Source organism: Silurus meridionalis, chromosome 15 (assembly GCF_014805685.1).
Source record: "Silurus meridionalis isolate SWU-2019-XX chromosome 15, ASM1480568v1, whole genome shotgun sequence".
Taxonomy (NCBI): Eukaryota; Metazoa; Chordata; class Actinopteri; order Siluriformes; family Siluridae; genus Silurus; species Silurus meridionalis.
Genome location: NC_060898.1, coordinates 7,785,001 through 7,810,492, shown reverse-complemented (window position 1 = coordinate 7,810,492; position 25,492 = coordinate 7,785,001). Strand labels below are relative to the sequence as shown.

The window sequence follows — 25,492 nt, the reverse complement described above, 5'->3', positions numbered from 1 at the left end:
CAATGGGATTTAGATCTGGACTCGTTGCTGGCCACTTCAGACCTCTCCAGCACTTTGTTGCCATCCATTTCTGGGTGCTTTTTGAAGTATGTTTGGGGTCATTGTCCTGCTGGAAGACCCAAGATCTCGGACGCAAACCCAGCTTTCTGACACTGGGCCCTACACTACGCCCCAAAATCCTTTGGTAACCCTCAGATTTCATGATGCCTTGCACACATTCAAGGCACCCAGTGCCAGAGGCAGCAAAACAACCCCAAAACATCTTTGAACCTCCACTATATTTGACTGTAGGTACTGTGTTCTTTTTTTTGTAGGCCCCATTCCATTTTTAGTAAACAGTAGAATGATGTGCTTTACCAAAAAGCTCTATCTTGGTCTCATCTGTCCACAAGACATTTTCCAAGAAGGATTTTGGCTTACTCAAGTACATTTTGGCAAACTGTAGTCTTGCTTTTTTATGTCTCGGTGTCAGCAGTGGAGTCCTCCATAGAGTTTTATTTCATTTAAATGTCGACGGATAGTTCGCGCTGACACGGATGATCCCTGAGCCTGCAGGACAACTTGAATTTCTTTGGAACTTGTTTGGGGCTGCTTATCCACCATCCGGACTATCCTGCGTTGCAACCTTTCATTAATTTTTCTCTTCCATCCATGCTCAGGGAGATTAGCTACAGTGCCATGGGTTGCAAACTTCTTGATAATGTTGCGCACTGTGGACACAGGCAAATCTAGATCTCTGGAGATGGACTTGTAACCTTGAGATTGTTGATATTTTTCCACAGTTTTGGTTCTCAAGTCCTCACACAGTTCTCTTCTGCTCTTTCTGTTGTCCATGCTTAGTGTGGCACACACATTGCAAGACTAAGTGAACTTCTCTCCTTTTTATCTGCTTTCAGGTGTGATGTTTATATTGCCCACACTTGTTACTTGCCCCAGGTGCGTTTAATGGAGCATCACATCCTTGAAACAATCTTATTTATCCACATTTTTTAAAGGGTGCCATTATTTTTGTCCAGCCCATTTTCTGAGTTTTGTGTGACATTATGTTGAATTTGCTTTTTTTCCTCCCCTTTTTTGTTTTGTTCCAATACACACAAAGGGAATAAACATGTGTATAGCAAAACATGTGTTAATGCAATACTTTTCTGTAAGAAATACTTGATTTTCTGGAAAAATTCCAGGGGTGCCAACAATTTTGGCCATGACTGCATGTAGCTTATAGCTCCAGTTTGATTTGGGTATCACATGAGAACTTGGTAAAGGCCAGCATTATAATAAAGTTACATAATAAAATGAGTAATAATATAATAATAATATAATAATAAAGTAGTAATAATGTAGTACTTTCATTTAGTGAAACATTTAGTACAGTAAGAACTTTGGAAAATCATCTTAGCTGTAAAATTTGTCTTTATGTATTACAGATGTACATAAAGTCTGCAGGAACATATATTCACCAAAACCTTTAGCAAGGTGTCAATAACCAGGATGACTTTTTACCTCATTTTCACAATATTGGAAACCTCAGAAGAAACTTGATTCATCTCCATTTTCTTGTGAGCTCGTTGATATGGTGTGCACAACATTTAAATTACTTTTGAGTGTTTATTTGTTCAATATTGATATACATGTTAGAAATGTTAAACGTGTTGAGTAGTTGCAAATACAGTGCAGTTCTTATGAACACAAATTAAATTGAGAAATGCTGTAAGTGTAATAATACCTAAATATTTTATTTATAAACAGGACTACATACATTTTTATGTAAACCACTTTATATAGTGGGTCCCTTACCGCTCCTCTTTCAAACTTGTTCCTGTTGTTCTCCGACTGGCTGAGTTTACGTTCTCCGGAATCCCCCATGTCTCCATATATAGTGATAAATACATTTGCATCTGTGCCTGCCCCATACACGTCACCCGTGGTCACAGTCACTGAATATATGTGAACTGAACACACATAGACACACTTAGAAACACACACAAACACCACCACATAATTTTTGTAACTGTCCAATATTAATAAAGCAAATGACTATGCATTACTGCAATTCTCCTGAAAATAAAATAATAACAAAAGTATATAAAACTATTGAGCATGAATCATAATTACAGTATTTTCAAACATTTACAGCTTATATTGTAAATGTAAAATGTAAATGTCCACAAGATAGCATGTGGTAATATGACCATTAGCAGTGATCTTCCAGCAATCTTTATTTTCCTCTTTTTATAACCAGATGAAGCACTTTTGTTATATATATATATATATATATATATATATATATATATATATATATATATATATATATATATATATATATATATATATATATATATATATATGTTATTGAGATGGTTTGTACATGTGCAGAGGGACATGGGGTATATCGTTAGGAGAATGCTGAGGATGGAGCCACCAGGAAGGAGGAAAAGAGGAAGGCCAAGGAAGAGGTTAATGGATGTGGTGAGGTTGGTAGTTGGTTTGAAAGAGGCAGATGTAGAGGACAGGGGGGTATGGAGACGGATGATCCGCTGTGGTGACCCCTAATGGCAGAAGCCGAAAGTTTATTGCAAGTTTTGGCCACAAAGCTGTCAACTGCTCATTACTTGGTGGTGGGTGGATTCATTGAATTTACCGGGCATAGGCAGATTTGAGAGAGAATTTAACTCCCAAGGCCAAAAAGACTTTGCACTGAATACAGTCAATGACACTGGATCTGAATGAGCCATGTTTAGTCATCAGATACAGCTGTAGCTGTAGTGGTAATGGAGGGCATAATTTCATAGATGAATTCACGTGATCTTGAATGTGAAAGAAAGCTCATCTCATCTCTGTAGAGATTTGTTTATTTATGGACACAGTAAATAATGTAAATAAACAAGGGCATATACAGTAACCCTAACCTATAGATAGATAGATAGATAGATAGATAGATAGATAGATAGATAGATAGATAGATAGATAGATAGATAGATAGATAGATAGATAGATAGATAGATAGATAGATAAATGTACTTTTGTATATTACATACTCTCTAGTGCATCATCCACTTCGGTCTGAATTGTTTTCAGTGTTCCATCTCGAGACAACTTTTCAATGATGATGTCAGAGGGGACCAGCTCCCGTATCGTTTCACCATCTTCTTCTGAGTATGCTAACCAACTCTTGCAAGGGAAAATAGCAGTTTCCGAGCCCTGCATACACATACACACATATACACAATTACAAATCCAAACTCTCATTTGTTGATCCAATACTGAGTATTGAAGTGTATGGACACAATATGGACAAATGTTTCTGGACAATTGACCATCGCACAAGGAGTCTTTCCCTAAACTGTTTCAGTGGTGGACAGTAACCAGGTACTTGTAATTCGTTATTGTACTTAAAATTTAAAGGCAATATATTTTGTATTTTTACTCAAGTGAAAGTTTAACCCAGCCATTATGGATGCACAAGACAGTGCACTCTTATTGCCGGTCCCAAGCCCGGGTAAATGGGGAGGGTTGCGTTAGGAAGGGCATCCAGCGTAAAACATGTGCTAAATCAAATATGCGGATCACAAATGAGAATTTCATACCGGATCGGTCGAGGCCCGGGTTAACAACGACCGCCACAGGTATCGTTAGCCGACAGGGTACTGGTGGAAATTGGGCTACTGTTGGCCGAAGGAGGAGAAGGAGAGATGGAAGACGTCTACAGAGACAGCTGGGAAAGGAGCAGTGTAGGAGAGTGGAGGTTCGGGTTGGTACTTTAAATGTTGGTACTATGACGGGTAAAGGGAGAGAGATAGCTGATATGATGGAGAGGAGAAAGGTGGATATGTTGTGTGTTCAGGAGACCAAGTGGAAAGGGAGTAAGGCCAGGAACATTGGAGGTGGGTTTAAACTGTTTTATCATGTTGTGGATGGAAAGAGAAATGGTGTAGGGGTGATTCTGAAGGAAGAGTACAGTAAGAGTGTAGTGGAGGTGAAGAGAGTTTCTGATAGGGTGATGATCGTGAAGGTGGAAGTTGAAGGATGATGATAAATGTCATCAGTGCCTATGCTCCACAAGTTGGCTGTGAGATGGAGGAGAAGGAAAGATTCTGGAGTGAATTAGATGAAGTGGTAGATGGTGTACCTAGGAAAGAACGATTGGTGATTGGGGCAGACTTTAATGGGCATGTAGGTGAAGGAACAGAGGTGATGAGGAGGTGATGGGTAGGTATGGTTTTAAGGAGAGGAATGTGGAAGGGCAGATGGTGGTAGATTTTGCTAAAAGGATGGAAATGGCAGTGGTGAACACTTATTTTAAGAAGAAGGAGGATCATAGGGTGACGTATAAGAGTGGGGGAAGGTGCACACAGGTGGACTATGTGCTATGCAGGAGATGCAACCTGAAGGAGATTGGAGACTGTAAGGTGTTGGCAGGGGACAGTGTAGCTAGACAGCATCGGATGGTGGTCTGTAGGATGGTTTTGGAGGTGAAGAAGAAGAGGAGGAGAGTGAGGACTGAAAGAAGAATAAGATGGTGGAAACTGAAGGAGGAAGAGTGTAGTGTGAGGTTCAGGGAAGAGGTCAGACAGAGGCTCGGTGTTGTTGAAGAGGTGTCGGATGATTGGGCAACTACTGCAGGAGTGATGAGGGAGGCAGCTAGAAAAGTACTTAGTGTGACATCTGGAAATAGAAAGCAAGACAAGGAGACGTGGTGGTGAAATGAGGAAGTGCAGGAGAGCATAAGGAGAAAGAGGTTGGCAAAACAGAAGTGGGATAGACAGAGTGATGAGAAAAGTAGGCAGGAGTAAAAGGAGATGCGGCAGCAGGTGAAGAGGATGTGGCGAAAGCCAAGGAAAAGGCATATGAGGAGCTGTATGAGAGGTTGAACACTAAGGAAGGAGAAAAGGATTTATACCGATTGGATTATACCAAAGGATGGAGAGGGAAATGTGTTGACTAGTGAGGAGAGTGTGTTGAGAAGGTGGAGGGAGTATTTTGAGCAGCTGATGAATGAGGAAAATCCGAGAGAGAGAAGGGTGGATGATGTGGAGTTGGTGAAGCAGGATGTAGGTAGGATTAGTAAGGAGAAAGTGAGAGCAGCGATTAAGAGGATGAAGAGTGGAACGTCGGTTGGACCAGATGACATACCAGTAGAAGCATGGAGATGTTTAGGAGAGATGGCAGTGGAGTTTTTAACCAGATTGTTTAACAGGATTCTGGAAGGTGAGAGGATGCCTGAGGAATGGAGAAGGAGTGTGCTGGTACCGATCTTTAAGAATAAGGGAGATGTGCAGACCTGCAGTAACTACAGGGGAATTAAGTTGATCAGTCACACCATGAAGTAATGGGAAAAAGTAGTGGAAGCCAGGCTGAGAGAAGAGGTGACCATCTGTGAGCAACAGTATGGTTTCATGCCGAGGAAGAGCACCACAGATGCCTTATTTGCTTTGAGGATGTTGATGGAGAAGTATAGAGAAGGTCAGAAGGAATTGCATTGTGTGTTTGTGGATTTAGAGAAAGCGTACGACAGAGTGCCAAGAGAGGAGCTGTGGTACTGTATGAGGAAGTCAGGTGTGTCAGAGAAGTATGTGAGGGTGGTGCAGGACATGTATGAGGACAGTGTGACGGCAGTGAAGTGTGCAGTAGGAACAACAGACTGGTTCAGGCTGAAGGTTGGACTGCATCAAGGATCGGCCCTGAGCCCTTTCCTGTTTGCAGTGGTGATGGACAGGTTGACGGACGAGGTCAGACAGGAGTCTCCCTGGACTATGATGTTTGCGGATGATATTGTGATAGATGTTAAGGTTTCTGTTGGGAGTGACGAGGATGGACAGGATTAGAAATGAGTTTATTAGAGGGACAGCGCATGTAGGATGTTTTGGTGACAAGGTGAGGGAGGCGAGATTGAGATGGTTTGGACATGTGCAGAGGAGGGACATGATTTATATTGGTAGAAGAATGCTGAGAATGGAGCCACCAGGTAGGAGGAAAAGAGGAAGGCCTAGGAGAAGGTTATGGATGTGGTGAGGGAAGACATGCAGGTAGTTGGTGTGAAAGAGGCAGATGTAGAGGACAGGGTGGTATGGAGACGGATGATCCGCTGTGGTGACCACTAATGGGAGCAGCCGAAGAAGAAGAAGAAGACTCAAGTGAAAATTTAAAGTGAGCACTATTACTTTTACTTAAGTAATATTTTACCTAGTGTATCTCTACTTTTACTGAAGAACATGGTTTGTGTACTTTGTCCACCACTGAACTGTTGTAGCAACACTGGAATCACACAGTTGTGTTGAATGCATTTGTATTGCTGTAGCATTGACATTTAATTAAATTGGATGTAATCGGCTTAACCTGTTCCAGGCATGACACTATCAATGCGCAAATAGGAAGTTTAATGAAAGTATCGCTTATGTTATATGTATGACATGTTTGGTGTGAAAGAACTCAAATATTCTACAACTCAACCAGGACCCTGAGTCCTGGGCTCAACCCCATTAAACAACTTCAGATTGCATTCCATGCCTTTTTATCGAACATTAGTGCCTAACCTTATTAATCCCTACAGCTATGCTTCAAAATATAGTGGAAATGCTTGCCAGAGAATTAGATCATATTACGGTATCACAAAAAAGTGAGAATGAGAATGTGTTGGTCACGTGTCCACCAACATTTGGCAATGTAATGTATCTGTTTGTAACATTGTAAAATACTGTCCTAAATGCTTGATCGCATCAGATCCGATTTGACTTATATTCCAGTTCAGTGTGAGTACCTTTCCTTTCCTTAGCAATCTCCTGATCTCCACTCTGTCAAGATGCCAACCCCCGTTTACTCCACGATTATCATGGCCAATCCTGATTTTCTCGATAATGTCACCAATGTCCTCCAGCTGCAGAGACAAAATTCCTTATACTTTCATTACCATTGCATCCGTCATTAACATAATGATAAATGGGTCAAAGCCAACTATGCTTATTCCTAAATAATAGCTTAACACTTTTTTTTGCTTAAAAGTATACTGCATATGTTAAAATTGTGGCTACCACCACCCACTATTTTAAATGTAAATTTTCATATTAAAAAGTTTGTTATAGTCAAGCAAAAACACATGGATCAAGTGCATGTGTGTGTTTTACCTCCACAATGAACATATCCTCAGCGCCTCGTTCAAAATTCATGCACCTTTCTCTCTTGTTGAGGCAAAGAGATTTCTGAGTTGTGCGTATGCCATTCTGCCCATACAGGACAATGAAGACATCAGCATCTGTCCCCGCCGCAAAAATGTCACTGGTGAAGATTCTAATCTCATATGGAACATCTAGTACATGACAGATCAGATAGAATAACACCAATAAGGAGAAGTTCTACATTACTATTGCTATCTTACACACATACATCAGTGGCAGCTGGTGGTTTGAAAAACAGGTGTGTGTTCTCTTTTATCTGTTTCTTCTGTTGTACTGATCAAACAAGACATAAAAATCCAGATGTGTTTGGCAGCTAAGCTGCTAATTAAGTCACTCAAGTTAAATGAAGAAGAAATGTGAATAATCAAACATAATGTGATACTTACATGGCATATGTTTATGAATTAGAATGATAAGATAGTAAAGTATACCAGCTATGTAAAACTGTTTAACATTGTTTTACTGACCACCATTTCAGTGATTTCAGTTACAAGGACCCCAATCATCATAAAAGCATTGTGTAAGCAATGCAAAAAATAGTTTTATCTCATAATGTTGCCATCTAGTAAATTCATATTTTAATTGGTTACACATTCCAAAAAAATATATCATAATTATTTATTTGGTAAATAAACAAACCAACAAACCAGCTGATTAAATATGGGCTTCAGATAAGAACTAATTTAAATGTCATACATTTATTATGTTCACTGATTAACAAATTAATCCATAGTGGTAATAATACCTAACATTTATCGTTTTAAGTTTTTGTTATTTACTTGCTATTTCCCTGTTTACTCTGCACAGTCTGCACCCCCTGCTCCTCGTCCATTAATTCCAAGTATTTGCTTTCACTGGCTAAATTTTTCAGTTTTGGATTTCACTACACCAAGGATTGATGACCTCTGCTTTGTGTGCCAAAGGCAGTTTCCAGATTAACCCTAAGAAAAAAACTTTGTTGTGGTTGTGTGTGTGTGTGTGTGTGTGTGTGTGTGTGTGTGTGTGTGTGTGTGTGTGTGTGTGTGTGTGTGTGTGTGTGTGTGTGTGTGTGTGTGTGTCTCATACAAGGTGTGTATAATCTCGTCTGTAACTTGTTGTGGTAGAGATCTCTAAAGATGGCCCCATCATCTTCTTTTTTATCAAGCCAGCGGCCACATGGGAAGCACAAACACTGGCCCATAGATGGAGCGTCAATCTCTACCCAGTCCAAAAACCATCCAGGAGAGGTACCTAACACAAACATACAGATTGGCCACGCACACACACACACACACACACACACACACACACACACACACACACACACACACACACACACATACACACATGCATGCACACGTACACTGTAAATAATTGTCTGTAATATTTACACCAAATATGGGGGATTCTATATAAAAAAAGAATTCTTTGTAAATAAGTTAAAAATTATACCTAAAACTAAACATTTTCCAATAATATCAAAAAGTCAAGTTGAAAAATTGATGCATATGCATCCACAGGCTGAAATATGCCTTGTTAGCCGAGAGAGGAGTTGTGGTATTGGATGAGGAAGTCAGGTGTGTCAGAGAAGTATGCGAGGGTGGTGCAGGACATGTATGAGGACAGTGTGACAGCAGTGAAGTGTGCAATAGGAACGACAGACTAGTTCAAGGTGGAGTTTGGACTGCATCAAGGATCGGATCTGAGCCCTTTCCTGTTTGCAGTGGTAAAGGACAGGTTGTTGGACGAGGTCAGACAGAAGTCTCTGTGGACTATGATGTTTGCAGGTGATTTGTGGTGAGAGTAGGGAGCAGGTTGAGAAGAGCCTGGAGAGCTGGAGGTACGTGCTGGAGAGAAGGAGAATGAAAGTCAGTAGGAGTTAGACAGAGTACATATGTGTGAATAAAAGGGAGGGAGCGCAGTGGAGTGGTGGGGATGCAGGGAGAAGAGGTGGAGAAGGTGGAGGAGTTCAGGTACCTGGGGTCAACAGTGCAAAGTAATGGAGAGTGTGTTAGAAAAGTAAAGAAAAGAGTGCAGGCAGAGTGGAGTGGATAGAGAAGAGTGGTAGGAGTGATTTGTGAAGGATATCTGCAAGAGTTAAAAGAAAAGTTTATAGGACTACGGTGAGACCTGCGATGTTGTACGGTTGAGAGACAGTGACATTAACTAAAAGAGAAGAGGTGGAGCTGGAGGTAGCAGAGCTGAACATGCCAAGGCAGATGTAGAGTACAGGGGGGGTATGAAGACAGATGATCCGCTGTGGCAACCCCAAGTGGGAGAAGCTGAAAGAAGAAGAAGAAACACACACATACACTCACACGCCAAAAGCTTATACAGAAGTTTCAGATATATCTATAATTAAAAAATGTTTTATATACTTTATCTTGAAGGTTAGAAGAGGGAGTACTTTTTGTCATTTTTTTGCCTATTTACACAACATATCAGGGCAATTAAAAACATTTTTTTAATAAAACAAGTGCATACAGTTTGAGAAAACCGACATACTACAATTACTTATACAGTGGAACCTCGTTGTACGAGCATAATCCGTTCTTGAAAATTGCTCGTAGGTCCATTTGCTCGTACGTTCGAACTGATTTTTCCCATAAGAATGAATGTAAAAGTGATTTAATCCGTTCCAAGATCTTATTCAATCACTTATTTCTGCACTTAAAAAGTATTTATAGCCTATTTTAACAAACAAATACACCGCAAATTACTGTAATGTAAACATAATTTAACACTTAATGTCAGGGAGCTCCCTGATTCTTCTCCCGTGCGTGCCCCGCCCGCACGGAGCTGCTCGCTGGCTTACTAATCACACACCTGACTCTCGTTTAGCACTTATCACCCAACCATATATAAACCCCTCATTCACCCTCACTCGCTGTCTGTTATTATCAATGGTTTGGCTGTACATGGCACGAGTCTCCTGTGCTTGTGGTCACCGGCACGCTTCTCCTATGCGCTCCTTTGGATATTACACAGACTGCTTCTCATCCAGTTCTGGACTAAGTGGACCGCGCTCCCACCGCGCACCACTGAAATACTTCCCAGTTACTGAGAGTACGCGTTTTTGCAAAATAAACTTTGTTTGCTTTGACTTCGGGTTCCGCCTCTGTTTCTCGCATAACACTTACTCATGTGGTAGTGGTTGATTGCGAGTGTGAGACGCGCACCCCGCTCATAACCTCCTCGGTTTCCATGGTAATTCTATTTACTTTCGTTTTTACAACGATTTACTTGGGAGACATTTTTCAAGATTTCTAGTGAAATAAAAATATAAAACATAAAAAAGTTACGTTTTTTGCTGCACTGAACAACGAGAGAACAACGAGAACAACTAAGCGACTGATGCAACCCTCCGCTGAAAACGTGGAACCGGCAGCGTGGGTTTGCTCGTGCCTTCGAAATTTGCTCGTGAAACGGGGTAAAATTTTGCGAGTAAGGTCGCTCGTATCTCCGTTTGCTCGTACAACGGGGTTTTACTGTACAAATATGCCCAAGTGTAAATTTAGCAATTATAATATAATAGTGTAATTCATAAGAGAATATATGACCATGCTTATACTACTGCATAAATGTAAATACATCATAATACACATAGGAGATGTATCAATATAAAGATCATAAAATAGTAACCTGTTCTTCTACATGTTGTACAGTAGATGTGCAAACAGTTAATCGTTGAACAATTCAAAATAATAAAGGTGTGCACCCATAAAATAAAACCTAATATACTATCTACAAATTGAAATCTTTGTGGGTTAGAGTTAATCAGTTTGGCAGAACAGTTGTACAACTAAATATTAGGCAGTAGTATGTATCGGTGAATGTGTGTGCATGCTTTTGCGTACCTGCATTGTCATGTCCAATACGGATTCTTTTAAGGCTGCCGAGGTCTACTGCCTCTATAGTGAACTCATCGATCATTCCCTTCTCAAACTTGTTCCTATGGTTTTTTGAGGCCTTTAGATTAATGATACCTAATTACACACACATATATTTTATTCTTAATAATGGCATACTGTTCAATTCCTTTTTATGGTCAACTGTATTTTCCTGTAATTCTTTTTGTTATTTTACCTCAAACATTAACTCATACAGAGCTGGTACTTACCTGTGTCATCATTTGTCCCATATAAAACAGTGTAAACATTGGCATCAGTTCCAGCATTCTTTTTATCTCCTGTTTTTATTCGCATGGTGTATGTGGTCGACATGGCTACCAACACATACATGGTGGATAAGGTACAGTTATTCTATACATTGAATGTATAGCTATAATTGAATTATGTATATTCACAAATATTGACAAGAATAGTAAATAAGGTGTTATATTTGTACATAAATAATATATTAATACAGAGGATTTAACACGAAAGAACTTAGATACAGTACATAAAATAATACAGGAATCTTTCTTGAAAGCTTGAATCTGTACCAGTAAAAAAACCCACATGTACATGTCAGAACATGTACAGGAACCTTGAGCTATGAGGTACCCACGGTTCCTACTCTATCACTGTGCAGGCACCAAAATCCTTCATTATTGACCAGTTCCTCCAGGAAATGTTTGTTCTTGTTTATATTAAAAATGAATACATCAATTAATAATTAATTAGCAGTCTGTTCTTCACCTTCTTACAGGCATCAAGGGTCATATGAGGCTAATTAGCCAACAGAGAAAACTATGTTTGTAAAGCTGTCCTGTGATGCTTAGTATGTATTTTTTGATGTTATTGTTTCTTATGTTATTGGCTGACCTTTCTGCTCAAGTCCAAGCTGTGCTGGAGATCCCTGATCAGATTCCTTAGTCATGAATGCCTCATCCACTGGAACTAGCTCACGTGCTAGCTGGCCATCATCTTCATCCACTGCTAGCCATCGTTGACAGGGGAAAAAATACCTAAAACACATAAAAAATATATAGTGTTTAGAATAGGGTTGAGAATGTATATTTATATTTAATCAGTTATAAAAATAAGCAATTTGGGAAAATATTTGGGAGATATTAACTTCATTGGCAGGCCTGTAGTCCTACACATTGTACAATACAACATAGTGCACTATTTTGAGTTTTTGCTAAAAAACCCCAAAGATGTCCTTTTGGTTACAAAAAGTAATATGGTCAGGGCATATAATTATTTGGCTATTGTCAATAGAAGTATCTCCTAAAAACTGTGACTCTTTACTGTCACAAAGCGTGTGTAATTGTGACAGTAAAATTGGATGCCATTGTTTGCATGTGCATTTGTGGAAGCTGAGATTTTCATTGGGAGTGATGAGGATGGACAGGATTAGAAATGAGTTTATAAGACCGTGCATGTGGGACGTTTTAGGGAAAAAAGGGAGAGAGGCTCAATTGAGATGGTTTGGACATGGGCAGAGGAGGGACATACTGTATATAGGTAGATAGGTAGGTAATTGGGTAATTGGCTAAAAAAGAAAGAAGAAGAAGAAGAGTTTGCATGTGCATTTGTGAAAGACACGCTTACATTGTTTCTTCCTTCATGTCCACAATTTCCACGCGATCCAAGTACCACCCTGCACTGGCCTGTTTGTTATCATGCCGAATCCTAAGCTTTCTCAGCTGCCCTAGATCCATTGCCATGAGGGTGAACACATCCACCTGAAAGAGGTAGAAATGCCAGCATGTGCATGTTTACATTGGTAGTGCAATGCCATATTGGTATTGCCTCATTGCTTAATTAAAGGAAATGGTTTTACATATGCAAGATTACAAAAATTGCATACATTTAAGTGTGATTGAGAATTACTTTACTTTATCACATTACCAGTTCTAAAATTTGTTCATATTAGCGTGTGCATGTATTGTTTTGCATTCGAAAATTATTTGCTAATTAAGCAAGTTAACTGGTTTGTAAGATTAGAAGTTTGAAGTTTATTTGAGCAGGTAAAGTTAAACTTAATACAAATGTGAATTAAAAAACTACAGCGCATTGTAGATAATTTATTAGATTATTTTTTAAATATCAACATAAGTGACATTTCTTGTCACCTGTCCACGCTCAAACTTATTGAAATGGTTGGATTTGCGCAGCTTTCTCTCGCCTGTGTCTCCCATCTCGCCATAGATGTTGATATAGACATTTGCATCTGTCCCGGCACCCCATATGTTTCCCGTGAATACATGGACCTCATATGTGTTTTCTGGAAAACACGTGCACACACAGGAAAAATAATCATTACTAAAAGATGCACAATACAATAGCCAGAACTGTATTAAACCTATTGTTACAACACTCTCTCTCTTTTCCTTGCTCTACCACTTCATACCCTCTAGTTCCTCATAATCCTCAGCCAGTAACTCCACCACAATCTCTCCATCCTCTTCGTCCCGTGCAAGCCACCGGCTGCAGAGAAAGTTGTATGTCTTTACCACCTCTTTTAACTCATATGGATCTTCATCTTCCTCCTACATGTAAAAAAGGAAGATTTAGTTAATTTGTGTTCATAAGATGTGAAAATGTCCTGTCAGTAGCCTTGCTCACCTTTTTCTTCTTTTTCTTTTTTTTGTCTTTCTTCTCCTCCTCTTTTTTCTCAGGCTTTACCATGGCCATGATGAGCCGTTTAACTTCCACATTCTCCAGAAACCAGCCCGGAGCTAGACCTGCTCCATTGTGCTCAATTCGGATCTTATAGACTCGCCCCACATCCAGAGCCTCAATCTGACATGATATTATAGACATAATAGTACAGTAATGCCTTTAATACACCTTTAATGTGTGTGTGTATATATTCACATACATACAGTATACATATATTAAATTATAAATATTATATATTAAATTATAACATTTTTATTTTCTGCCTTTCATTTGCAATAAACACAAACAGGCTATTCACAGGCTCTCTCCTCAACATCTCTGTTTATACAGTGTATTGTATATAGTATAGCGTATAACTATTTAGGCATCTTGACCTTTACACAACACACATGCTCACTCACTTTAAAGATCTCGGTGGTCCCTCTTTCAAAGTTGTTTGAACGGCTCTTGAGCTGAATGACTTCAGTCTTGCCCTCTTCACCATAGATTTGCAGAAACACCTTGGCATCAGTGCCAGCTGCAAAAACTTCCCCCGTCACAACTGTCACCTCATAGTTAATTACTGCAATTACAAAATGCATGAGAGTAACATAATAGTTAAATATTCTCTGTGTGTGTATGTGTGTGTGTGTGTGTGTGCTCTTTTACATTTTTCAATATCCAGTTTTTCACTTGGGTAGATCTCAACCTCCACTTTGCCATCAGCCTCGTCTTTACAGAGCCAGCGGTGACTGGGGAACATATACTGAAGACCATGCACTGGCACCCAGAATAATACACTGTCCAAGAACCAACCTGCCTGCAAGCCCTCATTTGTGTGACCAATCAGAAGTCGATTTATCTGCAGGTCCCACAGGAAGCCAAGGTCAACACATACACAGATAAAAACTTCACAGAATATGTACACAAAAAGACTGAGACACACATCTTGTTCTTAATCTACATCTATAGACACCAGTGGAATACTGTCAGGGCCAGTTCCAGCCAATTATATTAGGGTGGGCTGGTACAAATAATAGGTGGGCAAACAGTGGTAGTGGCCCCAAAACCTAATCTAGCTCTCCCCACAACTAATATTTACAAAATTAGAAAAAATCTAATTCAAACTAAAATTATGACAATGATAATAAAAACTTAAAACGTTTAACTGTATTTTAATTTTAAACTCCATAAATCTTGTTTTTATAATCGATCACATTAGTTGAAATGAATTAAAATTGAATCCTATATCATTTCACTTATCAAGCCTATTTAAAAAATTCGGTACAAAATCAAAACACTATATTACATTTTCTTTTCTTTTTTTTCACTTTTATAGCACTTTAAAAAAAAGTATATTTTATTTCCTCACTTTATTACTTCATAGCCAACATCAACCTGAAACTTTATTTATATTGTTTATCAGTTATATCCAATTTTTTTCTGTCTAGCTTATTGTTCTGTCTATCCATGTATCAACAGCATTAGTCTCCTTTTTCTCTTGGCAAAGATCCGTACATATTCATCCATGTTTAAAGAATTTGTTATGGATTTCTCATGAGCCAAGATTACTAAATATCACTGAATTTCTGGTTTAACAAGCATTCTTTAACTGCTGCACAACAATCACAAACTGGGATAAATAGACAAAATTGAATAAAGATAGTATGGAGCTAAATCTATGAAAAACTGTTCTGTGCTGCTGCAGTGGGGCTTTGGGTAAGACTGTTAGAGAGTAAGCATTGTTTATTGGCTAAAAGCTGCCCACCCAATCAGAAGGTAGAAATCAAGCTTGTATGTTCTGTGCTCTTTGGCTAAAATAATCAAAATCAAACTTTGATTGTGTGGGCAAGACACAAATTTGGGTGCTGCCTTCTATTAGAATCACTGGCTTAAGATTTAATATATATTTGTCTATGAGTATGTTTTTAATTATGCCCAATATTCTATTCTCTTTATTTAATAGCTTTTCTCGAAAGTGTTTCAGATTTCAACCATAACAACACGTGTTGCCAGGGTCAAAGGAATCTGTTGTGAGGCCTTCAGAATCAACAGTGCAGGCACCTGTAGCATAAAGTACAAATTGCTTGAAGCTATTGCTTTAACCAATAAGATTTTGAGTTGCAGCACTAGGGCCATCTAGCAGGCATACAGTAATATCGGCATTTTCATGTTCTCACTGTTCTTAAACACATCGTAAGAAATGGTCAACCAAAACAGTTCAAAAGTTGTTCATGGATCATTTTAACATTTGCATTTTCTTTCTCTTCGTATTTGCACAAAAACACACAATTTGCTTTAATAACAAATCCCCAGGAAAACCATAATGCACGAAAAATGCAAAAATATTCACTTGCATTTTAATATGTTAATATTGAAGCGGGAAGCGCAGTTGTGGCTGCAGTGAAAGGAGACTTGTTTAATTGTGTTAATTTGTTTTCTGGCTTTAGTCAGGGCATTTATTTTTTGTTGCATGAGATAATATACTGCATTTTCAGTATAGTACTGTTATACTGCATTTTCAGTATAGTATTGATTGTTTCTATAGCCATGGTTTCATAATAAAGGTATTACTTATAATATTTGTAATTATATTTTGTTTGGCTTGTAAATGAGGTGGGATAGAGAATAAATCCACACAAGTTCAGATAAAATTGTCTGTCTAATGATTGAGCAAAGAAGTGTGGTGTCAGCTGCCAAATATTCTCTCCACTGTTTGCATTAGTGTAGGTATACCAACCCACACACATATACTACATTTAAATAGTAAATGGTAAAAAAAGATTAGTATTATATACTATGTTTATTACAAACAGTCTTTTATAATTATTAATAAACGTTATGATATAAGGTGTATAGACAGAGCCTACAGAAATTTGTGTGATATTCACCGTGCCAAGATCAGCGGTCTCCACAGTGAAGATGTCAGTCTGGCCAGTTTCAAAGTAATTATTGTGGCAGGTATCTGATGTGACAAGCAGGATCTTATTGGTGTCGCCTTTCTCCCCGTAGAGTTTAACAAACACTTTCGAGTCTGAGCTTGCACCACTAATGCTGCCTGTCTTAATGGCAATGTGGTAACTCACATCTTTAAAACACAAGCACATGCACACAGACCCACACACTTTAATTGCTGATCTTGTCATTAAGCATGATTGTAATAATTCAGTGTGTGTGTGTGTGTGTGTGTGAACTCACTAAACAAGCGTTGACCATCCGCACTTGGCACCAGCTCCCGTACTATCTGTCCGTCATCTTCACTACGATCCAACCATCTATGGTGAGAGAGTTAGTAAGGAAGGCAGAAATTAAGGCATGTAAATTGAGAATAAAGGTTATAAGAGGTTTAAGTAATCTTAGGTGAATGAAGAGACGTTCTCAAGGGACAAAGCTAAAGACATAAAACTAGGAAATATTTTAGAGTATTCATTGTGCAGCTTGTATAACAGTACAGTTTTTCTGAATTTTCTGAAAAAATATGTCCTCTGGCAACAAAAGTGAGTACACCCTAAGCGAACATGTTAAAGATTCTGTCCAAAGTGTCAATATTTGTGTAAGCACCATTGTTATCTAGCACTGCCTTAATCCTCCAGAGCATGGAATTCACCAGTGCTGCACAGGTTGATGCTGGGATCCTCTTCCACTCTTTCATAATGACATCACAAAGCTGCTGAATGTTTGACACATGGCTCTTCTCCACCTTCCGTTTAAGGATGCCCCACAGTTGCTCAAAAGGGGGAGACATTCTTGGCCACACCTTCACCCCTTCAGCAAGGCAGTTGTCAGGTTTTTTATGGACATTTTCTTGTTGGAAAACTGCCATTCGGCCCAGTTTCTAAACGTAGGGCATAATGTTCTGCTTCAGAATGGCACAGTAAATGTTGGAATCTATGTTTCTCTCGGTGAACTGCAGCTTCCCAGTACCAGCAGCACTCATGCAGTCCCAGACCATGATGCTACCACCACCATGCTTGACTGTAGGCAAGACTCAATTTTTCTTGTGAGCCAGCTTCAGAAAAGGCTTCCTCTGGGATGACAACCATGCAAACTGACTTGTTGCAGTGTGTGGCGTGGGTCTAAGCACTGACAAGTGGGCCTTCCATTTCTGCAACCTCTAAAGCAATGCTGGCTGCTGGCAGTTTTTTCAAACCAGCTTTTGCACCTTAAGCACAGCACTAGGATTTAACTTCATGATCGACCCTTGTGAGGCCTGTTCCAAGTGGAACCCGTCTTGGAAAACCTCTGTATAAACCTGGCCACTGTACTGTAACTCAGTCTCATCAATTCTAATTCTTAAATCCTCCGAGAATTCTTTGCCATGAGGTGCCATGTTGAACATCCTGTGGTCAGTATGATAGCATTGTACTCAAATTACCAAATTTTAACTGCTCTAATTCAAGATACACAAATCTGTATGATCTGTCAAGCAGACAAAAACATGAAATTGATGGATAGGATGTGCATGTGGCTTTGCATGGTTACATGATGTACAGCTGTTATCACTTAGTATCACTTAGATAACATTCACTTTTGTTGCCAGCTATTTGGACAATAATGGCTGTATTTTGTTATTTTCAGAGGACAGTAAATCTGCCACACAAGCTGCACATTGCCTACTCTAAAATACAGTTGCATCTCAATAAATTAGAATGTCGTGAAAACGTTTATTTATTATATATTCATATATATATTCAACTGAATTTGCAAAAATCTTGTATCAAATAAATTCAATGCACACAGACTGAAGTAGCTTAAGTCTTTGTTTTTTTTAATTGTGATGATTTAACAAAACCCCACCAATTTACTCAATTAGCTAAAATAAATTAGAATATGGTGACATGCTAAAAAGCTAATCAACTCAAAACCCCAGCAAAGGTTTCCTGAGCCTTCAAAATGGTCTCTCATTTTGGTTCACAGTTGTCCAGAAGACAATCATTGACACCCTTCACAGTGAGGGTAAGCCACAATCATTTATTACCAATGAAGCTGGCAGTTCACAGAGTGCAGTAACCAAGCATGTTAACAGAAAGTTGAGTGAAAGTGTGGAAATAAAAGATGCACAACCAACCAAGAGAACCGCAGCCCTGAGAGGCTTGTCAAGCAAAATTGTGGAGAAAACTCATAGCCCAAGTTGATTGAAGTCCAGTGGTTTGGGTGCATTGTCATCTGCTGGTGTTGGTCCACTGTGTTTTTTGAAAACTAACATCACTGCACCAATTTACCAGGAAATTTTAGAGCACTTCATCCTTCCTTCTGCTGCAAAGCTTTTTAAAGATGCTGATTTCATTTTCCAGCAGAATTTGGCACCTGCCCCCACACTGCCAAAAGCACCAAAAGTTTGTTAAATGACCATTCACCAGACCTGAACCCCATAGATAATCTATTGGGTTTTGTCAAGTGGAAAATGAGAAACAAGTGACCAAAAAATGCAGATGAGCTGAATACCACTGTCAAAGAAACCTGGGCTACCATACCACCTAAGCAGTGCCACAAATTGATCACCTCCATGCCATGCCGAATTAATGGGGTAATTAAAGCAAAAGGAGCCCCTACCGAATATTGAGTACATATACAGTAAATGAACATACTTTCCAGAAGGCCAATAATTCAATAAAAAAAAAAAATTTTATTGGTCTTATGAAATATTCAAATTTTTTTAGATGAAATTGGTGAATTGGTGGGCTTTTGTTTAATGTGAGCCAAAATCATTACTTTAAAAATTACTTTAAAAACATAATAAAAGATAATAATAATAAAAAAAACCAAAGACTTAAACTACTTTAGTCTGTGTGCACTAAATTTATTTAATACACAAGTTTCGCAATTTGAGTTGAATTACTGAAATAAATTAATCCAATATACAAAAATGGTTGCTGACATGTGAGGGGTGTACTCACTTTTGTAAGATACTATATACACACATGTAGGGCTGAAACGATTCCTTGAGTACCTCGAGTAATTTGAATACAAAAAAATCATCAAATCAAATAATTTGCTTCGTTTAGTCAATTAAACTACACTCGAAGCATTGTGCTTCCCCACAGACCAATATTACTCTGGACAGGAAGACAATGTGGAATGAAAAAATGGAGGAACGGAAAGAAAACAGCCAAAGCCAAGGAGAAGATATGAAAGCCCATTTCGGCAACATAAAAAAAAAATTGGTTTGCCTAATTTTTACTTTTTTTACTTGCAGTTCCGACTTTATTTCTGCCAATTCAGAGTTTTTTCTCCCAATTCTTAAAAGAGTTTTAGCTTGCATATTTAGTATTGCTCTTTAATCTGATTACTCGATTAATCATTAGAATACTAGAATTACTAAAATAATCGATAGCTACTGCCCTACACACCTGTGTGTGTGTGTGTGTGTGTGTGTGTGTGTGTGTGTGTGTGTGTGTGTGTGTGTGTGTGTGAGAGAGAGAGAGAGAGAGAGAGAGAGAAATACAGACAGAGCAACAGTGAGAGACAGAGAGTGTGAGTGTTTGTAATTCAACACTATCCTCTGGTCTAGCTAGTGTTTCCAGCTCATCATGTTTCTGTCGTTTAGTCTCCATTAGTAACCAGGCACTGTTTCCTCATTTACATAATGACTTAAACACCACTCTCACACCTAGGCACAAACTCTCACTCTCTCATACTCACACATTTTGCTATCCACCAATCTATCCACACAAATCTTACAATTACTTGTAGATTGGTACTGTAAGTGTTTTGATCATGATGCCTAAAAAGTGGACATGGTTACAAGTCCATGCTAGTAAAGCTAAGAATTTTATTATCACTCAACGTATAGTTCTTTATGATAAATGTGTTTTTACTAAGTAAATGACAAGACAAATGAGTAGAAAAACTCCCTAAAGTGTAATGATGGTGTTTCACCTCCAAATGCCTCCAAAAAAGTTTCGTTGCACTGTGGCAATGATTCTATATGTCTCTCGAACTTTTCTGGGGATATAAATACCATTCTTTAAAAAAATAGTACCTTAATATGAGTGGTTGAAGACAGCATGGTATAACATGACAGTCCAAAATATTAACCTTTCATATTTAAGCTTGTATGTATTTTTTTCCATTTGTTTTGATATCCGGTGACTGTAAAATGAAGATGGAAGCACACTCCCATCAGAATTGAAATATTTACTTAAAAGATAAAGTTGATCAGTTAGAAGTACTTTACATTGATTTGCAGTAAGTATTCCCTCTAAAGAAAATGGTGGGCCCAAACCATGCTAGCAAAATACCCCCACAACATGAGAGACATTTTTTCCTTTAATTTATCACTGTATTCATCACAAAATAGTTAAGATGTCAATTGAGAGTTGAAACTGACAGACTCTGGCTCCAGTGGTGTCTATTTATGAAGAGTTTCTTAAGAAGCAGAAATACTGAGTGATAATTGGGCAATATTATTTGATTTTTTACTACTTCATTGTGCAAATTCACACATAATTTACAGACACACAGACACACAATAACTCACAGACACACTTTCCTAGTTAACAATTGTCAAACATTTTCATTCATTTCTATAACATACAATCTCATTCCCAACATATAACCAACATATGAAATTGTTTGTATTGTATATCAATGTGTAGGATTCTTATAGCTTTTTTATTCAATGTGTTAGTTGACCTGTTACATGGAAACTCCACATTAGTGGACTCTGGTTGACCCTCCTCTCTGATCAGCACTTTATCCAGGAACCAACCACAACCTCCACCCCGGCCATCATGGCCAATCCGCACCCTCCTGAGGGTCCCGAGCGATACAGCCTCTATCACAAACTCATCTAGCTAAGGGAAACAGACAGAAAGAGAGAGAAAAAGGAGCTAATACATTTTTTTTTTACAATTGAATTTGTTATGCTTTGGTATTTTGTTTGTAGTTTCTATGCTCATGGGAGTTTTTCTATCAACGGAAGAAAGAGACATATAAATATTAATTGGAAATGTGTGGTCACAAAATGAAATTCTGTCCAATTCTATTGGATTCCATCTCCGTCATAGGCTGGCAGGAACAGTGCTACAAAAGCCTGTCCTGAGAACAATTTACAAATTGGAGAATCTTGGACTACAATAAAAAAAATGTGTGCTGAGGACAAATGACAACTTCTTGTATTCCAATAAAATGGTGTTAAAGACAAATGAGACCAGTTTCAAACATTTTATCCAACAGAGAATCCAAACAAAAAGCAAATATTTTTTTAAAAGATTTCACTGCTTGTGAGTTTATGTCATCGCTTTCATAATGAATATAAATTTAACTTACGTTGCCCTTTTCAAACTTGTTGACATTTGTTTTGCTCATAAACATGAACCTTTCTCCAGTATCCCCCAGGTCTCCATACAAACTCATATACACACTTGCATCTGTTCCACTGCCAGTTATGTTCCCAGTGCAGATAGTGACTCGATATTTTACCACTGCAAGGCAGAATAATTGCACAAGAACACAAAATGACAGTCCAAAAAGAAAGAAATATATGTAAATAGCATATTTCCCTTAGGGTTAAGGTTGGGGATCTCTATGGGCTAATTAAGTTATGTCACGCCAAACTCATCCAACACATTTTTGCTTTGAGTTCTGGGTCACATTCATGCTGAATTAGAAACAGGCCTTCCCAAAACTGTTCCTGCAAAGCATAGCATTGTCCAAAATCTCTTAGTATGCTAATCAAGATTTCTCATCAGTGGAATTGAGCCCAACTCTTGAAAAAACAGCCCCATACCATTAGCCCTGCTCCATCAAACTTTACAGTTGGCACAATGCAGTCAGGAAGTTAGTGCAGTGCCAGAGGAAATTTAAAAGTTTTCAGTCATGGAATTAGTAGAATCTTAGTGACCTTTTTGTACCATGCACCTCAGCACTCAGTGACCCCATTTTGTGACTTTGTATTGTCTTCTGCTTTGTTGCTTTTCTATACACATTTACTTTCCAATAATATCACTTACAGTTGACTGTGTAACATCTAGCAGAGATGAAATTTCACAAAATAAGATATTGCAAAGGTGGAATCTTATCACAGTACCACGCTTAAATTTACTGTGTTCTTTCAGAATGGCCTATTTTATGTACAGTATTGTTATTCACAGATGTGGACAATAAAATAGAGATACACTATGTAAAATATTACTACATTAAAAGTAAAAGTGCCCCTTTAAACGTTTGATTGTGTTAAAGTGCAAACGTATATTCATTTAAATGTACTTACGTACTTATAATACGTCCTTTTATCTTTTTGGCACAACACTCTTGCTAAATCATCTCAGTTTATATTAAAAGACTCTAATGTTACTCTTAGCATACCAATCTATTAATAGAATGATATTAATGAGTCAAAAACTGATTAATATCTATTAAAATGATCATGAGACTAAAACCTTCTTTTCAACTATTCAAAAATGTTCTGCTTGCTGTTGAACTGACACTGAAATGTATGTTCCTGCTAAGTAGATACAACCAAGTGGCAATTAAAACCCTAGAGCTTAGGGCTCAACCCTGATTGGCTGCGTGTTTAGCAAGTTTTTAATTACTCATAAATAAAAAGGAATGATTGATTTTGCAAAATGTAGTTAAGTCAAAAGTATGATATTTGATGTGTAGTGAACTAAGTTACTTTAGTACTTCAGTAAAGTACAGCTACATGAAAAAGCTACTTTACAAATTTCATTACTGTTTCTGTCCACTACTGGTTATTTATTTCCTATTTCTTTTACTGCTTTCAAAAATCTATTTAATGACATACAGTATAATTCAATAGATGTACACTAAATGAAAAGCAATAATTACATTATTCCCCCGTAAAAATGTATATATAATGCAATGCTCTAGACAACAAACTATGTCATATTACAGTACTCTATTTTGTTTGGTAATACTTTACTGATGATAAGGGTTGTAGTCCTGTAAAAATGCAGTAAGTGGGTGGCAACACTTTTGCCAGTATTTTACTGTAAATTTACTACAAAACGTTTTACGCTGAATAGTTGGTTTTATTTTGTAGTTCTCTTACATGGCAGTGGCTCTGGAACATGGATTCCTGTAGCTGGAAGTTCTCTGATGATCTCCTGGTCATCCTCATTGATGTCCAGCCAGCGATTACAAGTGAAGTTATATTTCTCTCTGGTCATGGTCTTCATTAAGGTAACCTGCATTCACAAACACACACTGAGGCTAGCACTGATATAATAGATTACTTCACACTTCAAACTGATGAGAGGGATGAAAAGTCATACTCACTCTGCCTAGATGCCAGCCAGAGAATGGGTGTCTTTTCTCGTGCCAAATTCTCAACTTCCTTATCTTCCCAATGTCAGGCATCAAAATCTAACTCAGCCCACCAGGTTGATAGATATTGTTAAAAACACAAACAAATATATGAATTCACACCTGAAATCAAGATGCAATATAATAATAGAAGTGGAACAAGTCATTCTCAGTACCAAAAATTTGTCACACTGGCCCTGCTCGAAGCTGTCTGATTTGCTCTCCAGCTTCATCTCGTCACTCTTGCCCTTTTCTCCATAAATTTGTATAAATATTTGTGCATCTGTGCCTGCTCCTTTCATCTCCGACGTAAAGATCCACAGTGACCATGGGTACTCTATGTATCAGAGAAAAAAGGGTGTTTCTTTTCATGTATTTTAATTTTATTCTATTTATCATAATGGTCAATGTCTACAATGATATGCCACATTTCTTGACATTTTTCTCTAGAGCCACTAGTAGGGGATTTGGTGTCACCTTCTTGTCTATTTATACACAAAAGACTTGAATTGAAATAAAAACTAAGCAATAATTTTTTTTTACATTGAATCCAATTGTTTAATGCGTCTGATTTAAAAAAAAAAAAACACACAATGTAATAAATCATATTGAAAATTGTGACCTAACATTAAGGCCCTTGATTATTAAACAAAAATGTAGCCCTCTGCTGCCCTCTAATATGTATAACAAATGGACCAAATGTAAATTCCTTTTCCTACCAACATTAGCATTACAATAGAGAATGATGGTACAGTACTTGGACAAGCAAAGTTCACTGACATTAAAGAGAGGGTGGATGATAAGAGAGAAAACATGCGTCAGAAAGACAAATATCTCACTCTTCAGTTTACGTTTGCGCAGTGAGACCATTTCATACAGCTCTCTTTCTACCAACCCATCTCCATCATCTTCATCTAACCAGCGACGACATGGGAACACCTGCTCAATCCCTGTAAAAGGGCAATACACTGTCACCTGAGAAAACAGGAAAGACAGACAAAGAACAATAGAAATAGAATGGCTACACATAATTTTAGATTCATATCCTTAATATTTTGTCCCTTTGACCCAAGCAATCTTAAATGATTTCACAGGCAGACAGTTGGAAATTGTAAATATATTTATTCCAATGTGCAATTTAGATAATATGATAAAAAATATAAGTACAAAAATAAGTAAAGTAAGTACAAAAGACTACATGTTTTTCTTTAATGTATGCTCACAAAGAGCCTCAAAAACATTTGTACCAAGACATACCTTTTCACAGTACCAGCCACAGCTGATCCCTGCATTGTCATGGCCGATTGTGACTCTGCTGAGTGGACTGATCAAATCCATAATCTCCACATTAAAGATGTCAATCTGAGCACGCTCAAATGTTCCACCTTCCAAAAACATCTTCCCGCTGTTTTTGATACCCTTCTGGCCATACATAACTAGATGAATCTTTGAGTTGGTGCCAGCACCCCGAATATCTCCGGTCATTACCTGGACATTATACACCATTGCTACATAAAAAAACCA

General features: G+C 38.1%; 1 protein-coding gene across 1 annotated transcript in view; it reads right to left on the bottom strand.

Moving 5' to 3' along the window:
- LOC124397943 (lipoxygenase homology domain-containing protein 1-like) overlaps positions 1-25,492 on the bottom strand; it is a 44,497-nt gene that overhangs the window by 8,661 nt on the left and 10,344 nt on the right. Inside the window, 24 exon segments of the mRNA XM_046867845.1 lie at positions 1,795-1,949; positions 3,036-3,198; positions 6,755-6,871; positions 7,119-7,300; positions 8,235-8,399; positions 10,340-10,342; positions 11,006-11,134; positions 11,269-11,373; positions 11,915-12,057; positions 12,647-12,780; positions 13,171-13,322; positions 13,449-13,587; positions 13,664-13,840; positions 14,122-14,282; positions 14,369-14,561; positions 16,591-16,787; positions 16,898-16,974; positions 21,335-21,495; positions 21,971-22,125; positions 23,715-23,850; positions 23,942-24,028; positions 24,145-24,305; positions 24,808-24,943; positions 25,226-25,476. Of these exon segments, the coding sequence (XP_046723801.1) occupies positions 1,795-1,949; positions 3,036-3,198; positions 6,755-6,871; positions 7,119-7,300; positions 8,235-8,399; positions 10,340-10,342; positions 11,006-11,134; positions 11,269-11,373; positions 11,915-12,057; positions 12,647-12,780; positions 13,171-13,322; positions 13,449-13,587; positions 13,664-13,840; positions 14,122-14,282; positions 14,369-14,561; positions 16,591-16,787; positions 16,898-16,974; positions 21,335-21,495; positions 21,971-22,125; positions 23,715-23,850; positions 23,942-24,028; positions 24,145-24,305; positions 24,808-24,943; positions 25,226-25,476 (3,479 nt within the window).